At 47.1% G+C, this 16,906-nt stretch overlaps 1 protein-coding gene across 2 annotated transcripts in view; it reads right to left on the bottom strand.

Moving 5' to 3' along the window:
* PAN3 (poly(A) specific ribonuclease subunit PAN3) overlaps nucleotides 1-16,906 on the bottom strand; it is a 620,383-nt gene that overhangs the window by 212,499 nt on the left and 390,978 nt on the right. For both annotated transcript variants that reach the window (XM_069202205.1, XM_069202206.1), the window contains exon 14: nucleotides 8,805-8,970. In XM_069202205.1, coding sequence (XP_069058306.1) covers nucleotides 8,805-8,970 — 166 coding nt within the window. The remainder of the gene's footprint in view (nucleotides 1-8,804; nucleotides 8,971-16,906) is intronic.

The raw sequence follows: 16,906 nt of genomic DNA on the forward strand, positions 1-16,906 counted from the left end.
TACGTGAATTGCAAACTTGACGATGGTTCCTTTAAATGCGCTAATGTATAATGTTAAGTGAATTTGGTTAGTTTTGTTTGCTACATCTATTATATTTAAGAACATTTGCAATAAGTGAGCTTTTAATAGGCTTACTCCTTTCCAATATGGCGGTCGTGAATATTATTGCATTGAGTTAGTCTTAACTTCCAGTATATGCGTTTGATCTTCCATGATGGCGCTCTTCTAATTTGATTGGCTACACCGAGGCACAAGAAGGCAGGGTATTTAAACTCGGTATCGCGCTCGTTGTTTATTTCACCAGATTTCATGCATAGTGATATCGCTACATCGCTCAAACTATGGAGGAATAAGACGTATTTATATAATCATTTTGGTAAACAACATTATAGTGCCTGGTTATGGCATTTTATGCATACCATGAGAAGTTTGAGTACGTATCGACGCTAAACTTGTTATTTGCTTGCCTGACTTCACGCATGCCGATATTTTGTATTTCTCAATTTGTGGTAATCTAAGAGATATGTGAATGATAATGGTGTTATATATTATGGGGATGCCAAAGTGAGGCACGTTCATTTTTGTGAAACTATGAGGAGTTTGATGTTCAATGCACTGTTTGTCTGTCTGATTATACATATGCTGATACTCTGCATTGATTAATTAGTGGAGACTTATGAGATACTTGAATGACAATGTTGGATTAATTGTTACAAGATGTGTACATCTTATTCGTAATGGCGAATTCTTGAGTATGACTTGGAAATGAGAATTGTTTTTGATATAATTAGGTGATATAAGATTCTTTTCCTTCTATATTAGACTTGTATGCAGGAGGAATGAATGATCTAAGAACAGCGATGAAACTAATAAAACTTGAGGCCTTTTGTTTAGGTAGGTTTAATGAAATTGCTTTTAACTATGAATTACAAATTGGTAGGTGTATGAGTAGGTGGTGGGTCTTTTAAATTATCACGGGTAAATGAATTGTGTTATAATAAGGTTGGGTGTATTTTATAAGATTTAGAAGGGTGATTGTGGGGTGCTTTACATACAATATTTTTTTTACATATTTTGTAAGCATATACTTTTTCGTATAGGTTTTTTTTTGGGTATTTTATGATGATATAGTTATTTGTATCTGTGTCTCTCCTTGTGGATGTTTTTGTATGTATTTTAAATACAAAAGTGCACCGGTCTAAGTTGGTGTCGGCTTTTTAATGGAATCCTAGAAGGACAGGGGGAGCACGATAGAACACAGATTCCAGGGAAGTACCTGCGGTTTCAGGACACAGGCTTGGAGGGTTTAGGTTAGCACCAAACATACACCCTCAGCGGCACAAGGGCGGCCCGGTACAAACACAGTGTCAGGTGCTTTTCAGAGGGGGAACCCTGGGGTCACAAAAATGCTGCAGGTTGGGTCCAGGGTGTCGGTTCCGTAAAACCAAAGGCTGGACAGGAAGGAAAGGTGCCCACTGGACAATGCTGGTCAGATCTGGTAGCAGTATTGGGGGACCTCCAGATTCAGCCTCCAGGAGTCATCGTGCTGGCCAGGAGGGGTCATCCCAGGGTGAACTCAAGGTCAGAATTGCATGGGGACCTTTTAGTGGGACATCTGGACTTGGGCCGTGGGTGCAGAGTCGGCAGGGCTCGTGGATCCGGGGAAAGTCTGGAGTCCTTTTGGAAGGTTTCTTCTGGACAGGGACACTGTCCCCAGGAGTTCTTGATTCTCTGCAGGGCAAGAAGTCCTCTGGGGGTTTGTAGAGGTCGCTGGTCCCGCAGAATGCATTGCATTTTTCTAGCAGGAGTCTTGAAGCCGCAGACAAGCTGGTAGGGCTGGGGCCAAGTCAGTTGCCTTCTGGAGTCTTCACTGCTGTGGTAGGCTCTGCAGTCCTCATTTCTTGAGGTTGCCAGGAATCTCATGAGCAAGGTTCAGGGGTGCCTCTAAGTATTAGATTTAGCGGCATTGCAGGGGTCAGGCTACTGTCCACAAGTGTGGCTACACCCTTCCTGTGCCCACTCCCTTTTGGGAGGGGGGCACATTCCTATCCCTATTGTTCTCTCTCCTCCAAAACAAGATGGAGAATTCTGCAAGGAGGGGGTCACTTCAGCTCTGCTCTTGACGCCTTAGGAAAGGTCCTAGCTGAAGTGGTCACTCCTCCCTGTCTTACCTAATTTTCTCGTCGGACCTGCTGCCTTAAGTGGGGCTTGCTCTGGATTGGGGGAGGGGGGAAGTGGAGGGGGGGGATGGGTGTCAACGTGTCATCCTGAGAGGGATCCCCATGTGGACTTTTATTTTCTCTTCCCACCGGAGGTGGCAGTGTGAATGTGTTTAGCGAGGGGTTCCTTAGGGTGGCACAATATATGCTGCAGCCCTTAGGGACTCTCTCTGGCTACAGGGCCCTAGGTACCACTGGTACCTTTTACAAGGGACTTATCTGCGTACCAGAGGTGTTCCAAGTGGGGAAACAATAGTACAGTTTTAGGGAAAGAACACAGGTGCTAGGGCCTGGTTAGCAGGATCCCAGCACAAACTTAGTCATGTTAGCATCAGGCAAAAAGTGTGAGTGTGTGTATAGGGGGTACTGCAAACAAGGGGCCAGTTTCCTACATGCAACATCCCAGGAGTGATGCATCTGTCACTTCCGTCAGATCTGTTTGGGGGAAGGGATAGGAGTCTGCCTCCGACCCAATCGAAGTTCGTTAGCCACTACTGCTTGCAGTTCTCTCTGAGATATGGACCATGTCAGAGAGATTCCTCTGATCCTGTGCCCACTGAAACATTAGGTCCTACTACAAAGCCTGCATGCGGCAGGAGGCCATCAGTTCCAGCAGCCTCAGTCTCACCGATAATCCAGAATAGAGGCTGAAACATCTGTAGCATAGCCTTAAGATCCTGGACTCACTGTTCAGGAGGATATGCCCGAAACTGCAGGTGTCCAGAACAGCTCAGATGAAAGGAAGCGTTTGAAAGAGTCAGGTGTGACTTTGGCACGCTGATAGTGAACCCCAGCAAATACAGAAGGTCTGTGAAGCTCTCAGAGGTAGGATGTTGCATGAGGAAGGTTTGTATCCAGTCGTCCTATTCGAGGAGCCCCTATGCTGAGTTTGGATCTGATACCCGTAAGGATGTCTGTGAAGGCATCACTGAACAGGAGTAGGGGTTCAGATGTGGAGACTCTAGGTTGCAGCAACTCTGCCACAGAGGGTAGCTGAAGATTTAGGATTTAAGCCACCCTCCAAACCACCATTTCCCTCCATAGCCAAAGTAGGGGAAGAGAGCATACCAGTGTCTGGAGAGGTATCCAGTCCACTGGCTTCACCGAGATCCTCACACGACTCCATTTTGTCCTGGTATTCTAACTCCTCCCAGTCTTCACAGACGATTAGTTCAACAGAATAGGGCTCAGGCTCCTGCTGGCATCAGGTGACGTCCATTTGGTCTGCATCGGAGTTGGGGATGGCAATGGGAAGGCGCTGATGACAGCGGGACCATCGGCATCTGGACTTCACCAGGGAAGGCTAAGATAGATGACCAGCGGAGGCCCGGATCCAGTACTGGATTGCTTTGGTGCCCATCAGTGCCAGGGCCGAAGCCTTCGGTGCAGAACCTGATGGGGGCCCCCCTCTGACCCAGTTGGGCCCAAAGGCAGGCCGACTGGTTCAGACAGCCTAAAAATGAGGCGCCTGAGCTCACAGAACTCCTTAACTGGGCAGGTGTCGCTGCAGCTCCTGGAAAGCCAGGGAGTTGTGGTGTCGGCCCATGCTCCGAGGAAGGAGAACTTGAATGCAGATGCTCACTCGTCGCATCGGCCAAAGAACGAGGAGAAGTTGAAGAGTGCTTCGACTTCTTGTGCCTGGACTTACCCAATTGTCCAGAGAATTTGGAACGGGACGAAGATGACTATGGGCTCAGCAACTGGTCCCGGGTCCTTCCCCTCAAATGGGACCTCGACTTGCCTAGAGTCCCAATGCAGAGCTGCCATCAGCTTTAAGGCCCAATCCCTCAAAGCCTTCAGATGCAGGAACACAGGAACTCCTGACCTTAGAAGACAGACCACAACCACCGGCATCACTTTTGCAAACAACAGGGGGGCACTAGTGAGGCCAAAGGGTAGGCAGCAAACTGAAAATGCTCCTGGGCCACCTTGAACTGCAGGTAATGCCAGTGGGACTGCAGGAAGACTATGAAAATATGTATCCTCCAAATCCAAGCACAACATCCAGCCTCTTGGGTCTAGACCTGGTCATCATGGTTCGTCTTAGCCAAAGTGGCCATAAGGTCCTCAGGGACCACCAGCAAGACCTTGTTGGCCATGCCCTAAAAGGCATGTGTACATCTGCCTAGCAGACAGGCACTGCTTACGGATCTCATTCCCATCCTGGTACAGGAAAACATGTGTTTGTCAAGCCAATAATCCTTTAGGATTCTTTATCAACAGACTTGTTGAAAATGAATGACTTTACACCTTACTGGGTGAGCTTTGTAAGATGAGACTCAAAGAAGAAGGGTGCTTGGTGAGACACCTGAAGTATACAAAACACTGATGGATGGGATGGAATGCTTGAATTAATCTGAGCCACTGGTAATCACTTGGGACACATTCCAATCCATTGTTTTTCTGCACACCATGCCACCTCGGGCTTTAAGGTTGGGCCCTGAGGGATGGGGTTCCGGGCCCGAAATTGACCAGATGAAGGGGGTAATATACATTCCCCCTTCCCCCCCAAAAAAAATATTATAAGGCTGGGCCCTGGGCTGAAATCGGTTGAGGATGAGCCCTCCCCCCCACAACCCCTCCTCCAAACTGAGCATTCACCCAGCAAGGTAGCACTTACTAACTAACCAGTAGAAAGTGCTACAGCTGGATAGACATTTTGTGCAAAACTGTGGACTCCTGTTGGATAGACGAGCAGGTGAGACTCTGTGCTGGCTAGTTGAAGCTCCACTTCTGGAAAGGACAAATGATCTTAACTCCTGGGCTTGGCGAAGGCAAAGCAAGTGTGTTTGCTCTGCGAATGCATGTTGAAAAACGTTCTTAAATCCTTTGTGGATGTGAATGCATCTTTCATCTATTGGAGCACAATCAAACACTCTCACACCGACACAGAACCTCTTATACCCACTCTCACACCAAGAAACACCCTCTCACCCCTATTCACACACCCAGAGAGGCAGGCCCTGCGGCCAACCTCCGCTGTGCACGGCCAAAGACCATGTGCAGTGTGGGTTTGGCGGTTATGGGGGTTGGCCACAGGGCCTGGCTGGAGGCCAGGCCCAGCAGTCAACCATTCTATACACAGCCGAAGGCCGTTCAACGCAGTGGTTGGATTAACGTATAGTATTGAAAATGACTTCACGTGAAAAAAAAAAACCATACAGAATTCACTGGAAAAAAACAATGGTTACAGGGACGTTCTAGTTAGGAAATAAAATTGAAAACCTTATAAATTCACTTAACCCCTTCGCTGCCAGGCCTTTTCCCCCTCCTGTGCCAGGCCTTTTTTTGCCTATTTGGGGCAGTTCGTGCTTAGGCCCTCATAACTTTTTGTCCACATAAGCTAGCCAAGCCAAATTTGCGTCCTTTTTTTCCAACATCCTAGGGATTCTAGAGGTACCCAGACTTTGTGGGTTCCCCTGAAGGAGGCCAAGAAATTAGCCAAAATACAGTGAAAATGTAGTTATTTTTCAAAAAAATGGGAAAAAGTGGCTGCAGAAGAAGGCTTGTGGTTTTTCCCCTGAAAATGGCATCAACAAAGGGTTGGCGGTGCTAAACTCACCAGCTTCCAGGAACAGGAAGACTTGAATCAGAAAACCCAATTTTTCAACACAAATTTGTCATTTTACTGAGACATACCCCATTTTTACAATTTGTTGTGCTTTCAGCCTCCTTCCAGTCAGTGACAGAAATGGGCATGAAACCAATGCTGGATCCCAGAAACCTAAACATCTGAAAAGTAGACAAAATTCTGAATTCAGCAAGGGGTCATTTGTGTAGATCCTACAAGGGTTTCCTACAGAAAATAACAACTGAAAAAGAAAAATATTGAAATTGAGGTGAAAAAAACTGCAATTTTTCTCTACGTTTTACTCTGTAACTTTTTCCTGCAATGTCAGATTATCGAAAGCAATATACCGTTACGTCTGCTGGACTCCTCTGGATGCGGGGATATATAGGGCTTGTAGGTTTATTAAGAACCCTAGGTACCCAGAGCCAATAAATGAGCTGCACCCTGCAGTGTGTTTTCACTGTATACCGGGTATACAGCAATTCATTTGCTGAAATATAAAGAGTAAAAAATAGCTATCAAGAAAACCTTTGTATTTCCAAAAAGGGCACAAGATAAGGTGTTAAGGAGCAGTGGCTATTTGCACATCTCTGAATTCTGGGGTGACGTTACTAGCATGTGAATTACAGGGCATTTCTCAAATAGATGTCTTTTTTACACACTCTCCTATATTTGGAAGGCAAAAATGTAGAGAAAGACAAGGGGCAATAACACTTGTTTTGCTAATCTATGTTCCCCCAAGTCTCCCGATAAAAATGATACCTCACTTGTGTGGGTAGGCCTAGCGCCCGTGACAGGAAACGCCCCAAAACGCAACGTGGACACATTCAATTTTTTTGAAAGAAAACAGAGGTGTTTTTTGCAAAGTGCCTACCTGTAGATTTTGGCCTCTAGCTCAGCCGGCACCTACGGAAACCTACCAAACCTGTGCATTTTTTAAAACTAGAGACCTTGGGGAATCCAAGATGGGGTGACTTGTGGGGCTCTGACCGTTCCCCCAAGTCTACCGATAAAAATGATACCTCACTTGTGTGGGTGGGACTAGCGCCCACGAAAGGAAATGGCCCAAAACACAAGGTGGACACAACATATTTTTTCACAGAAAACAGAGGTGTTTTTTGCAAAGTGCCTACCTGTGGATTTTGGCCTCTAGCCGCCCCCCCACCCCCCCAAAACCCCCCCAGCCCGGGAGCGACCCTTGCCTACGGGGTCGCTCCCCCTGCGTGACATTGGCGCCAAAAAACAAATCCCCGGTGCCTAGTGGTTTCTGCCCCCTTGGGGGCAGATTGACCTAAAATCGCCCAATCTGCCCCCAAGGGGGGCAGAAATGGTCTAAATACAATTTGTCCCCCAGGGGAGCGACCCTTGCCTGATGGGTCGCTCCCCATCTCTAAAAAAAAAAAAAAAAAACACACACAAAAAATTTGCCCTGGCGCCTAGAGGTTTCTGCCCCCCTGGGGGCAGATCGGCCTAATATAATAAATAATTCCCCCCCCCCCCAGGGAGCGACCCTTGCCTAAGGGGTCGCTCCCCTTGCGCGAAATTCACGCAAAGAAAAAACTCCCTGGTGTCTAGTGGTTTCTGCCCCCCTTGGGGGCAGATTGGCCTCATCAAAATAGGTTGCTCCCCACCTAAAAAGAAAAAAAATGATCCCTGGTGGGAAGAGGTTTCTGCCCCCCCCCCCCCCAGGGCAGAAAAGGCCTTCCCGAAAAATACATTTCCTTCCCTTTGAAGCCCCTCAGGGCCTCTCCCAGTGATTGAAAGAGAAATGCCGAGCATTTCTCTTTCAATTGCGCTGGTGGGGGAGGCACCTGTGACAAATCAGCGTGTGCTCGAGCGCTGACGTCACGGGGGGGGGGGGGGTTGGGGGAGGGTGTTTGGGGGAGGGGGGAGAGGGTGCACAGGGGGGGGCGCGCTAGCACTCCCCTAAGTTCCCGTGTGCCTTGGATGAGGTGACCTCGTCCACGGCACACGGTAACTGTAGCCTTGGACGAGGTCACCTTGTCCAAGGCACAGAACGGGTTAAAAAAAACAAAGGTTACAGGGACGTTATAGTTGGGTTCTGAATTTACTCCCACAAAACCATAGAAATACAGCAGGTATAGTTAGTCAGGCGACACAATCAGTACACAAAACAGTGATGGATGAAATGATTGAATTATTCTCAGCTACTGGTAATCCATCGGACCTGCATTCCAATCAATTGTTATTTTGCACACAATACCATCTCAGTTTGGACCCAGCTATATGCAAATCAGTCTTAATCCTGCTCCAATAGGAACAGTCCAGCCCCAACTGCCAAGCAGGTCCTCCCTGAACTGGATCACAAGCAACCCAGGACCGCTTTTTCCCTAGTTATGGGCTCATCAGCCGAGTACAGTTTGGTTACAGTGACAGTGTGCAGGGGACCCACGTCTGTGCATACCCGTCCCACTTACAGCGACACAGTAAGTACACAAAACAATGATGGATGGAATGATTGAATTGATCTCAGCCACTGGTAATCACTTGGGCCGCATTCCAAACCATCCTTAATCTGCATACAAGATCACCTCAGTTTGGACCCAGCTATGTACAAATCAGTCTTGACCCTGCTCCTCATGGGTAACCCGAGGGTGGGGCCCCTGTGGTTCCATGAGATCCAAAGATGCACCAGAAGGAAGTAGAAGCACACTAAAGATTTGTAGTATGACCCAATCTGCTGCAGGGTCAACAACATCCCCTAGAACGTGTGATTAGTAAGGACAAACTGAGTTATTAATTATGCTGCCAGTGACCGCTAGGATGTGAGAATTAAGTCATCACTGTTATTTTGTTTTCCCCATTTCCAGTAATCATATAACCTGAACACCACAGAATACACTGCAAAATAATTCTTCAATCAATGTCTTGGTTATTATCATAGAACTGAGCATAAAAGCATGTACAACTGACCTTGTACAATTGTAGTGCACACAAAGCCGGAGGCTAGAGATAGCTACAACTACTGTTTGTTTTACTTAAAGGATGGGTACCTTGTTTTGCCGGTTATGATGATCTTTGTTGGATCCATAACACGACATGCCAGTCCTGCCGTATGGGTGGTTCGCAGTGCAGAACTTAGTTGAACAATATAAGCCCAAATCAGAGATTCCGGCAACAAACCTGCATGCTGGCGTGGTAAAGGTCCATCATGCTGGCCTGAAAACAAACAAAACATAATTGAATATGGCTTATTTATTTCTAATTACCATGGCTTTCTCCAAGTTTTTTATGTGCTGCATAAATTTAATACCAGCATTTTTACATATCCACGATAGCTGGACAAGTTAAAAACAAAAGAACTTCAATTAATAATAAACTGTATCAGTCCACAATGTATCTACTTCATAAGACGGAGTCTGAATAAAAACCGGAGGAATTAATCAAATTACAAGGTTGCATTTTTGATAACAGATATGCCCTTGGTCAATGAGAGGGCAAATATTTTAAATGTCCTAAAGTCATCATAGAACCACATAGCTCTGCTCTTTATTCAGACTTTCCCACAAACACAAAGCTTCTAAAAGGATTCTCTAGCAAAAACAGGAATTAAAAATAAACAATTAAAGACACATACTTTTCAGCAAAGGTCTTTTATTGCAACTAGTTTTTGGATAAACAGTGTGATTATCACATTCTTTAACAAGTCGTGACTAATACCCGTCTCACATATTTCAATTGTCTCACAATCTGCTTCCTGTAACTGATTTAAAACTTTTCATACTTCCTTACACATATGTATGCACTGTAATAATTTACTTATACCAACAGCATTGTATAAAACAGAGATAGTACATTTAACATCTAGAAAAGAGCCTGGACTATCCTTTAACACTTCAATGGAATTGAGTTGCATCAATTAAGGATCCCAGAAAATGTATTTCTTAATGTATAACTTGTTTCTTTATTTACATGAAAATAATTAGTAAAGAAAACTATTACATAAATGTAATTGACAGAGCACATTTTGCAGGATATTCAACATAAAACCACATGTGCATGTTTATACACTTGAAGTCCATGTATTGTAAAACAATTCATTCTTCAGACTGTATGTACCCCTATCTTAAAATATATACATTCACTTGTACATCACCATTTTAATATATTCAATAAATGATTTATCTCCATCATTTAATCAAATATCATGTCTAAGGACCTAGAAGCATTATGACAGTGCTCTCTGACCATATCTCTGATATCAAAATCATCCATCCATAGTACAATCAATAGCATTGCAACAAAGGAAGAGGCATACTAGAACAAAACATTAGAATCATCATACCAAACAGAATCGTACTCAGGTCTGGGATGGAAACATCAAACTTGTGGAAAGATACGGATACATGGTCTGGTTTAAAGCCTAACTAAATGAAGTCACACACACTGTATGGCAACTATTGCTAATGTTTCTTCAACATTTTTAATTTGGTACTTTCAAATGACATTTATGCAGCCTTCCGTCCTATGGGCTATATAAAAAAAAAACTAAAAAGTGAAATTATAAATAAGTGATCAAACGGGTTACAAATCAACATTTATAAAGCAAAAAAAAACACCAAAAAAACTGAGATTCACCAGTTATATTTCAGTAAACTATAACTAGCACCCTCACCATGCACTGCGTATGCCTCACATATTACATAATTGATGGCGTTAAAGAAACCATTAAACGCATACATAAGTCCATTATTCATTAACGAAAACAAACCTAGTGCTTCAAATCCCCAAAATCTACAGATCTATCCTCCTGTATATTTTATTTGACTTTTTAACTAAGATTTTATGTTTTTCTATGAAAATCACTCAAGCGGTGGTGTTTAAAAAAATAAAAAAAAAAAAAATAAAAATAAATAACTACAGACTTATTGGAAACAGACCTTTCCTCGGCAAACTATTAAGTTACTTACCTTCGGTAATGAAATATCTGGTAGAGACATATTCTAGTTGCAGATTCCTTACCTTAGAATTTCCCCCATGTGTCAGAGTAGATCCGGAGATTTTTCTTCGAACAATACCCTTGCGCATCGGTAGGTGGCGTCGGTCAACTCTGCGGTCGTCGTTGGCGTCGTAGTCGGCATGACGACGTCGGGAGTAGTACATAGACGCCGCCGCAACGCAGCGACGTCAGTTTCTTTTAATGACTTTCCACGCCATAACGCAGAGCCGCTAAGAACACAGAGATTAGTACACCCGAGCTAAGGACCTGAAGGGGGAATCCCTGTCTCTAGAAATTAGTTTGCAAGCATGGAGGATGGGTGGGTCAGTAAGGAATCTGCAACTAGAATATGTATGTACCAGATATTTTGTTACTGAAGGTAAGTAACTTGTACATCTGATAGAAATGTTTAGTTTCAGGTTCCTTACCTTAGAATAGATACCGAAGCAATGCCATCCTCAGTGGTGGGCTGCAAACCAAAATCATACTAGGAAGTCCTGCAGGGCCAAACGACCAAAGTAGCCGTCCCAACAGACCTGACTGTCCAGGTAGTAGTGTTTAGCAAACATGTGCAGGGATGCCCACGTAGCTGCATGGCAGATATCCAGGACAGGAAATCTGCGTGCCAACTCAGTGAAAGCAACAGTTGCTCTGGTGGAATGAGCACGCAAGCCCTCAGGGGGTTGCTTCTTGGCCAAAGCGTACCACATCTTGATGCAAAGAAGTGCCCATCGAGAGATGGTATGTTTTTGCACCGCCTTCCCTTTTTTCGCACCCACATATTCGACAAAGAGGTGATCGTCCACTCGGAAATATTTAGTACGACTAAGATAGAACGCCAATGCTCTTTTTGGGACCAGACGTTGGAGTCTCTCCTCCTCACGGGAAGGTTGTGGGGGTGCGTAGAAAGTAGACAGGGAGATGGACTGGCCTACATGGAAAGGCGTAACCACCGTTGGAAGCCTTAGGGCTCAACACCACTTTGTCAGGGTGCACAGACAAGTATGGAGGCTTGGACGAATGGGCCTGAAGCTCACTCACCCTGCGAGCAGAGGTGATGGCAACAAGAAAGACAGTTTTGAACGTGAGGAGCCGTAAGGGACAATTGAGCATCGGCTCAAAGGGAGTACACACTAAATAAGTAAGGACAAGGTTGAGGTCCCACTGAGGCATGACAAATGGAGTGGGAGGAAATAAATGGGTGAGACCTTTTAGGAATCTACTCACAATAGGAGTTTTAAAGAATGAGGGCTGATCAGGTAACCTAAGAAAGGCTGAAATGGCAGATAAATACCCGTTAAGGGTGCAAAAAGCAGAGCCCTGCTGGGCCAAAGGAAGAATGAACAAAAGAACCTCGGATAGAGGGGCAGAGAGGGGATCAACAGATCTGATGGCGCGCCATGCCACACATTTATGCCAACGACAGGCGTATACAGTTTTGGTGGAGGGACGACTGGCTGCCAAGATGACATCACAGACTTCAGGGTGAAGATCAAAAGTTGTCAACTGTTGCAGCTCAATCTCCACGCATGAAGACGTAGGTTGTACAGGTTCGGGTGGAGAAACGTCCCCTGTTGCTGCGACAGAAGATCCGCCCGAAGAGGCAGTCTGAGTAGAGGATCGATGGACATGCTCAATAGCTCTGGATAACAGACTCTCCGTGCCCTGTCCCAAGCCACCAAGAAGACTTGGGCCTGGTCATTCCTGATCTTCTTGAGAACTCTGGGCAGGAGTGATATAGGCAGAAAGGAGACCGGAGTTTCACTCAAGACGAAAAGTATCTCCGAGCGAGTTTCGCCTTGGAAACTCCAACGCGCAAAACAGCTGACGTTGCACATTCTCTGCGGAGACAAACCGATCTAACCAAGACTCTCCCCACTGCTGAAAGAGACCTTGAGCCACCTCCGGATGGAGACGCCATTCGTGATCGGCTGTGCATAGACAGCTGAGTTAGTCTGCCCTGGCGTCGAGAGAACCCTCCATGATGTTGAACCACCAGGGTAATGCCCTGATGTTCCAGCCATGTCCAGAGACGTAGGGCCTCTTGACAAAAGGTCCAGGACCCTACTCCACCTTGTTTGTTGCAGTACCACATGGCAGTAGTGTTGTTCGTAAACACCTGCACTACTTTCCCTTTGAGAGAGAGAATTGCCTTCAACGCAAGCCTGACCACCCAGAGCTCCAGAAGATTGATATGGAGCCCAGACTCTGCCAGAGACCAGAGGCCTCTGATCTCCGCCTCACCCATGTGGCTGCCCCAACCCTGAAGTGACGCATCTGTCACTATAGATAGATCTGGTTGGTGAAGGGAGAGGGATCTTTCATGGACCCAATGTGGATTCGATAGCCACCACTGCAGGTCTTTTTGCAGTTCCCTTCGTGATTTGGACCATGTCGGAGAGATTCCGCTGATGCTGCGCCCACTGGAACCTCAAGTCCCACTACGGAGCCAACATATGCCATCTGGCATGTGTCACTAGCAGGATGCAGGAGGCCATGAGGGCCAGCAGCCTCAGAGTCAGTCTCACCGAAACCCAAGACAAAGGCTGAAAGATCGGAATCATAGCCTGAATATTTTAAACTCGTTTTTCAGGAGGATAAGCACGAAACTGCACTGTGTCCAGAACAGCTCAGATGAAGGGGAGCGTGAGAGGGAGACAGGAGTGACTTCGGCACGCTAGTTGTCGAGGTAGGGGAAGACTGATACCCCTAACCTGCGCAGATGAGATGCAACCACCACCATCACTTTCGTGAACACCCGAGGGGCGCTGGTAAGGCCGAAGGGGAGCACGGTAAACTGAAAGTGCTCGAGACCTACCACAAATTATAAGTAACGTTTGTGGGCAGGAAGGATGGGGATGTGGAAATAAGCGTCCTGCAAGTCCAACAATACCATCCAGTCTCCTGGGTCTAAGGCAGAGAGAACCTGAGCCAGGGTGAGCATTTTTAATTTCTCCTTCATGAGAAAGTAGTTCAGGTCCCGAAGATCTAGGATAGGACTTAAGCCCTTGTCCTTTTTCGGCAGCAGAAAGTAGCGGGAATAACAACCACGACCTACTTCGGGCACATGGACCTTCTCTATAGCTCTCTTGGCCAAGTGAGCCGCGACTTCCTGGCGGAGAAGTGCCAAATGATCCTCTGAGAGTTAGCTGAGTGATGGAGGCATGGCGGTGGAGCAGATTTGAAAGGGAGGGATTAGCTATTTCAAATGATCTGCAAAACCCACCTGTCCATAGGGTTGGATTCCCAGTGGGGCAGGTGATGGCGACTGGAAGGGAGTGAGGGGGCGGACTAGGAAGGTTTGGAGGCTGCAGCGGGGGCAGAGGTGGGCTGGGCAGACCTCTGGTTCCCTGTCCCATGCCCAAGTGGGATTCCGCATCCTCCGCCACGCAGCAGCTGAACAGCATGGGTGGCTGGGCGGGGACGCGACAGGAGCCCCTTCCGTGGCCACAGAAGGGGCAAAAAGCAGACAGCATGAAGTGAGGGGTAGCGGTAACACCAAGGTTCTGAGCCGTAGCCAATCCTTGAATCTCTCCAAGGCATAGTCCGCTTTGTCTCCAAAGAGACGGGAGCCATCAAAAGGTATGAGGGACTGTTGGACATCCCCAGAAAAACCGGAAGTACGCAACCAGGCTTGTCGTCGCAAGGCCGCTGTCGTAGCAACCGATCTGCCCAGAGAGTCGGCTGTGTCCAGCCCACATCGGAATGTGAACTTTGTTGCATCTCTCCCATCGTTGACAGCTTGGGAGACAATAGTATGGGCCTCCTCCAGTATCTGTAGCAGGACTTGTGCAACTGTATCCTGCAGAGATTGGGTATAGCAGCCCAAAAGGCATGCAGTGTTCACAGACCGCAATGCGAGACTGGAGGAAGAAAACAACTTCTTCCCAAATTGTTGCAGCCTTTTTGATTCCCTATCCGGGGGTGCGGAAGAGAGTGCGCCTGAAGAAGAGGAAGCCTTGATGACAAGACTCATGCGTGGGGTGTTGGAACAGGAATTAAGGTTGTTCGGAGCGGGCCGATGGCGGCGTGCGATAGTCCTATTCACAGGAGCCCTGTGTTGGGTTTGGACGAAGTACCCAAAAGGATATTGGTGAGGGCTTCACAGAACAGTAAAAGGGGCTCAGATGTGGAAGCCCCTGGGTTGAAGCACCTCCATTAGGAGGTTTGACCTGACCTCTACAGTAGGAAGCTCAAGGCCAAGGACCTCAGCTGCCCTACTGACCACCATACCATAAGTCACTTCCTCCACCGTAGCCACGGTAGGAGGAGAGAGCATGCCAGTGTCTCGAGAAGTATCCAGTCCACTGGCCTCGCCCAATTCCTGTGCCTAGTCCAAAGTGGGCCATCCTGGTATTTATAAGGGTCCAGGGCCCCCTCCAATCCTTGCCCTAATTCGTACCCATAGGAAAAAGGGTCCGAATAGGGCCCATCGAAGACCAAGGCGGCCTCAGCCCCTCGCAGCTCCTGCTCAAGATGCGTCTGGGATGAGGATCGGGTCAACGTAGATATTGGGCACTACCGATGTAGGGAGCATCAACAATTGACCCAGCGCTGGGAAGGTCTCAATGGTGCAACCGGCACTGGTGTGGATCCACGTGCAGATCCGGAGGGGACCTCGGTGGCCAGAGCCGAAGCCGCCGACGCAGAGCTCGAAGGCCCCTCAACCAAACCCCTTGGACCCGAAGGCGTTGTATTGGGGGTCGGTCCGCCCAACGTTGAGGCGCATGGCCTTATAGAATTCCTTAAGTTGGGTGGGGGTCGCTCTGGCTCCTGGAAACTCGGGGAAGCACTGAGCGGACCCAGACGCAGGCTCCGAGGACGGAGGCCTTGAGCATCGATGGTCCTCCCACGTCGCGTCAGACGAGCGACGTCTGAGAGCGATGGGACCTCTTCGACGACTTCTTTCTTGCACCCAAAAATTTTGATGACTGAGTGGTGATGGCTCTGCGAACGTTCTCAAGACCTTCCTCTCGATCGATACCGGGATCTACGTGGAGTCGAGCGCCGGACTGCCATGAGTTTGAGGGACCGCTCCCTCAAGGCCTTTGAGTGAATGGCCCGGCACTCTGAGCACATCTTTGGGTCGTTGTCGCACTCGAGACACCACAAACAAACCTGATGGGGATCCATCACCGACATCATGCGGTGACAGACATCACACGGCTTGAAACGTGTCTTCGGGGACATCCTCGACGCACCAAATAACTCACTGGAAAAAGTCAACAAAATGGTCGAACTCGGTCAAAAAGAGACCAGGGTAGCTCTCAGGATCAGCGTGTGGTGCGGAAAGAAAAAAAACTGACGTCACTGTGCTGAGGCAGCGTCTATGTACTACTCCTGACGTCATCACGGCAACTACAACGGCAACGCCGCCCACGGAGTCGACCGATGCCACCTACCGACATACAAGGGTATTGCTTGAAGAAAAATCTCCGGATCCAGTCAGACGCCTGGGAGAAATTCTACAGTAAGGAATCTGCAACTAGAAGTCTATCAGATAGAGCAGTATTCTTCCATATGTCTCAATTTAGTGACGAGAACGTCATACTTTCCGACGTCCATTGTGGAAGAGGCACAGAATCTGCTGTAATCGCCATCTAGGAGGACCTTAAAAGGACAGTAGATCACAACAAGGTCGCTGCACTACTTCTCTTGGACCTTTCAGCTGCTTTCAACACTGTTGATGACACTCCACTAAGCCAGCATAGAGGGAACTCCCCTCGACTGGATCACATCCTACCTCCAAAACAGAACATGTCATCCATACTCCCCCTTTCTCATGCCTACCCTACATCATAAAAGCAAGGGTCTCCTCAATGCTCTATCATCGCACCCTTGCTTTTCAACTTTTACATGAACTCTTTACCGGCAATGATAGTGAAATTAAGCTCACCTGCTATAACAACACACAAATACTCCGTATACTAGAAAGCTCTGCAGACATTGGAAACTCAAAAAGTTTCAGTTGTTTCTGAGCCGTTGATCAGTGGATGACCTAGAGTTATAATAAACTGAATGCATTCAAAACTGAAATGCTCACCTGTAGAGGCTGGAAATAATTATGACCCACTCTACGCCTGATCTGACGATCTGGGATCACCTCCTAAAGTATCCAAGTAAGTAAGAAACCTCTGTATTACTTACCATGAACTC

This window comes from Pleurodeles waltl, chromosome 8 (genome assembly GCF_031143425.1).
Source record: "Pleurodeles waltl isolate 20211129_DDA chromosome 8, aPleWal1.hap1.20221129, whole genome shotgun sequence".
In the NCBI taxonomy this organism is placed as follows: Eukaryota; Metazoa; Chordata; class Amphibia; order Caudata; family Salamandridae; genus Pleurodeles; species Pleurodeles waltl.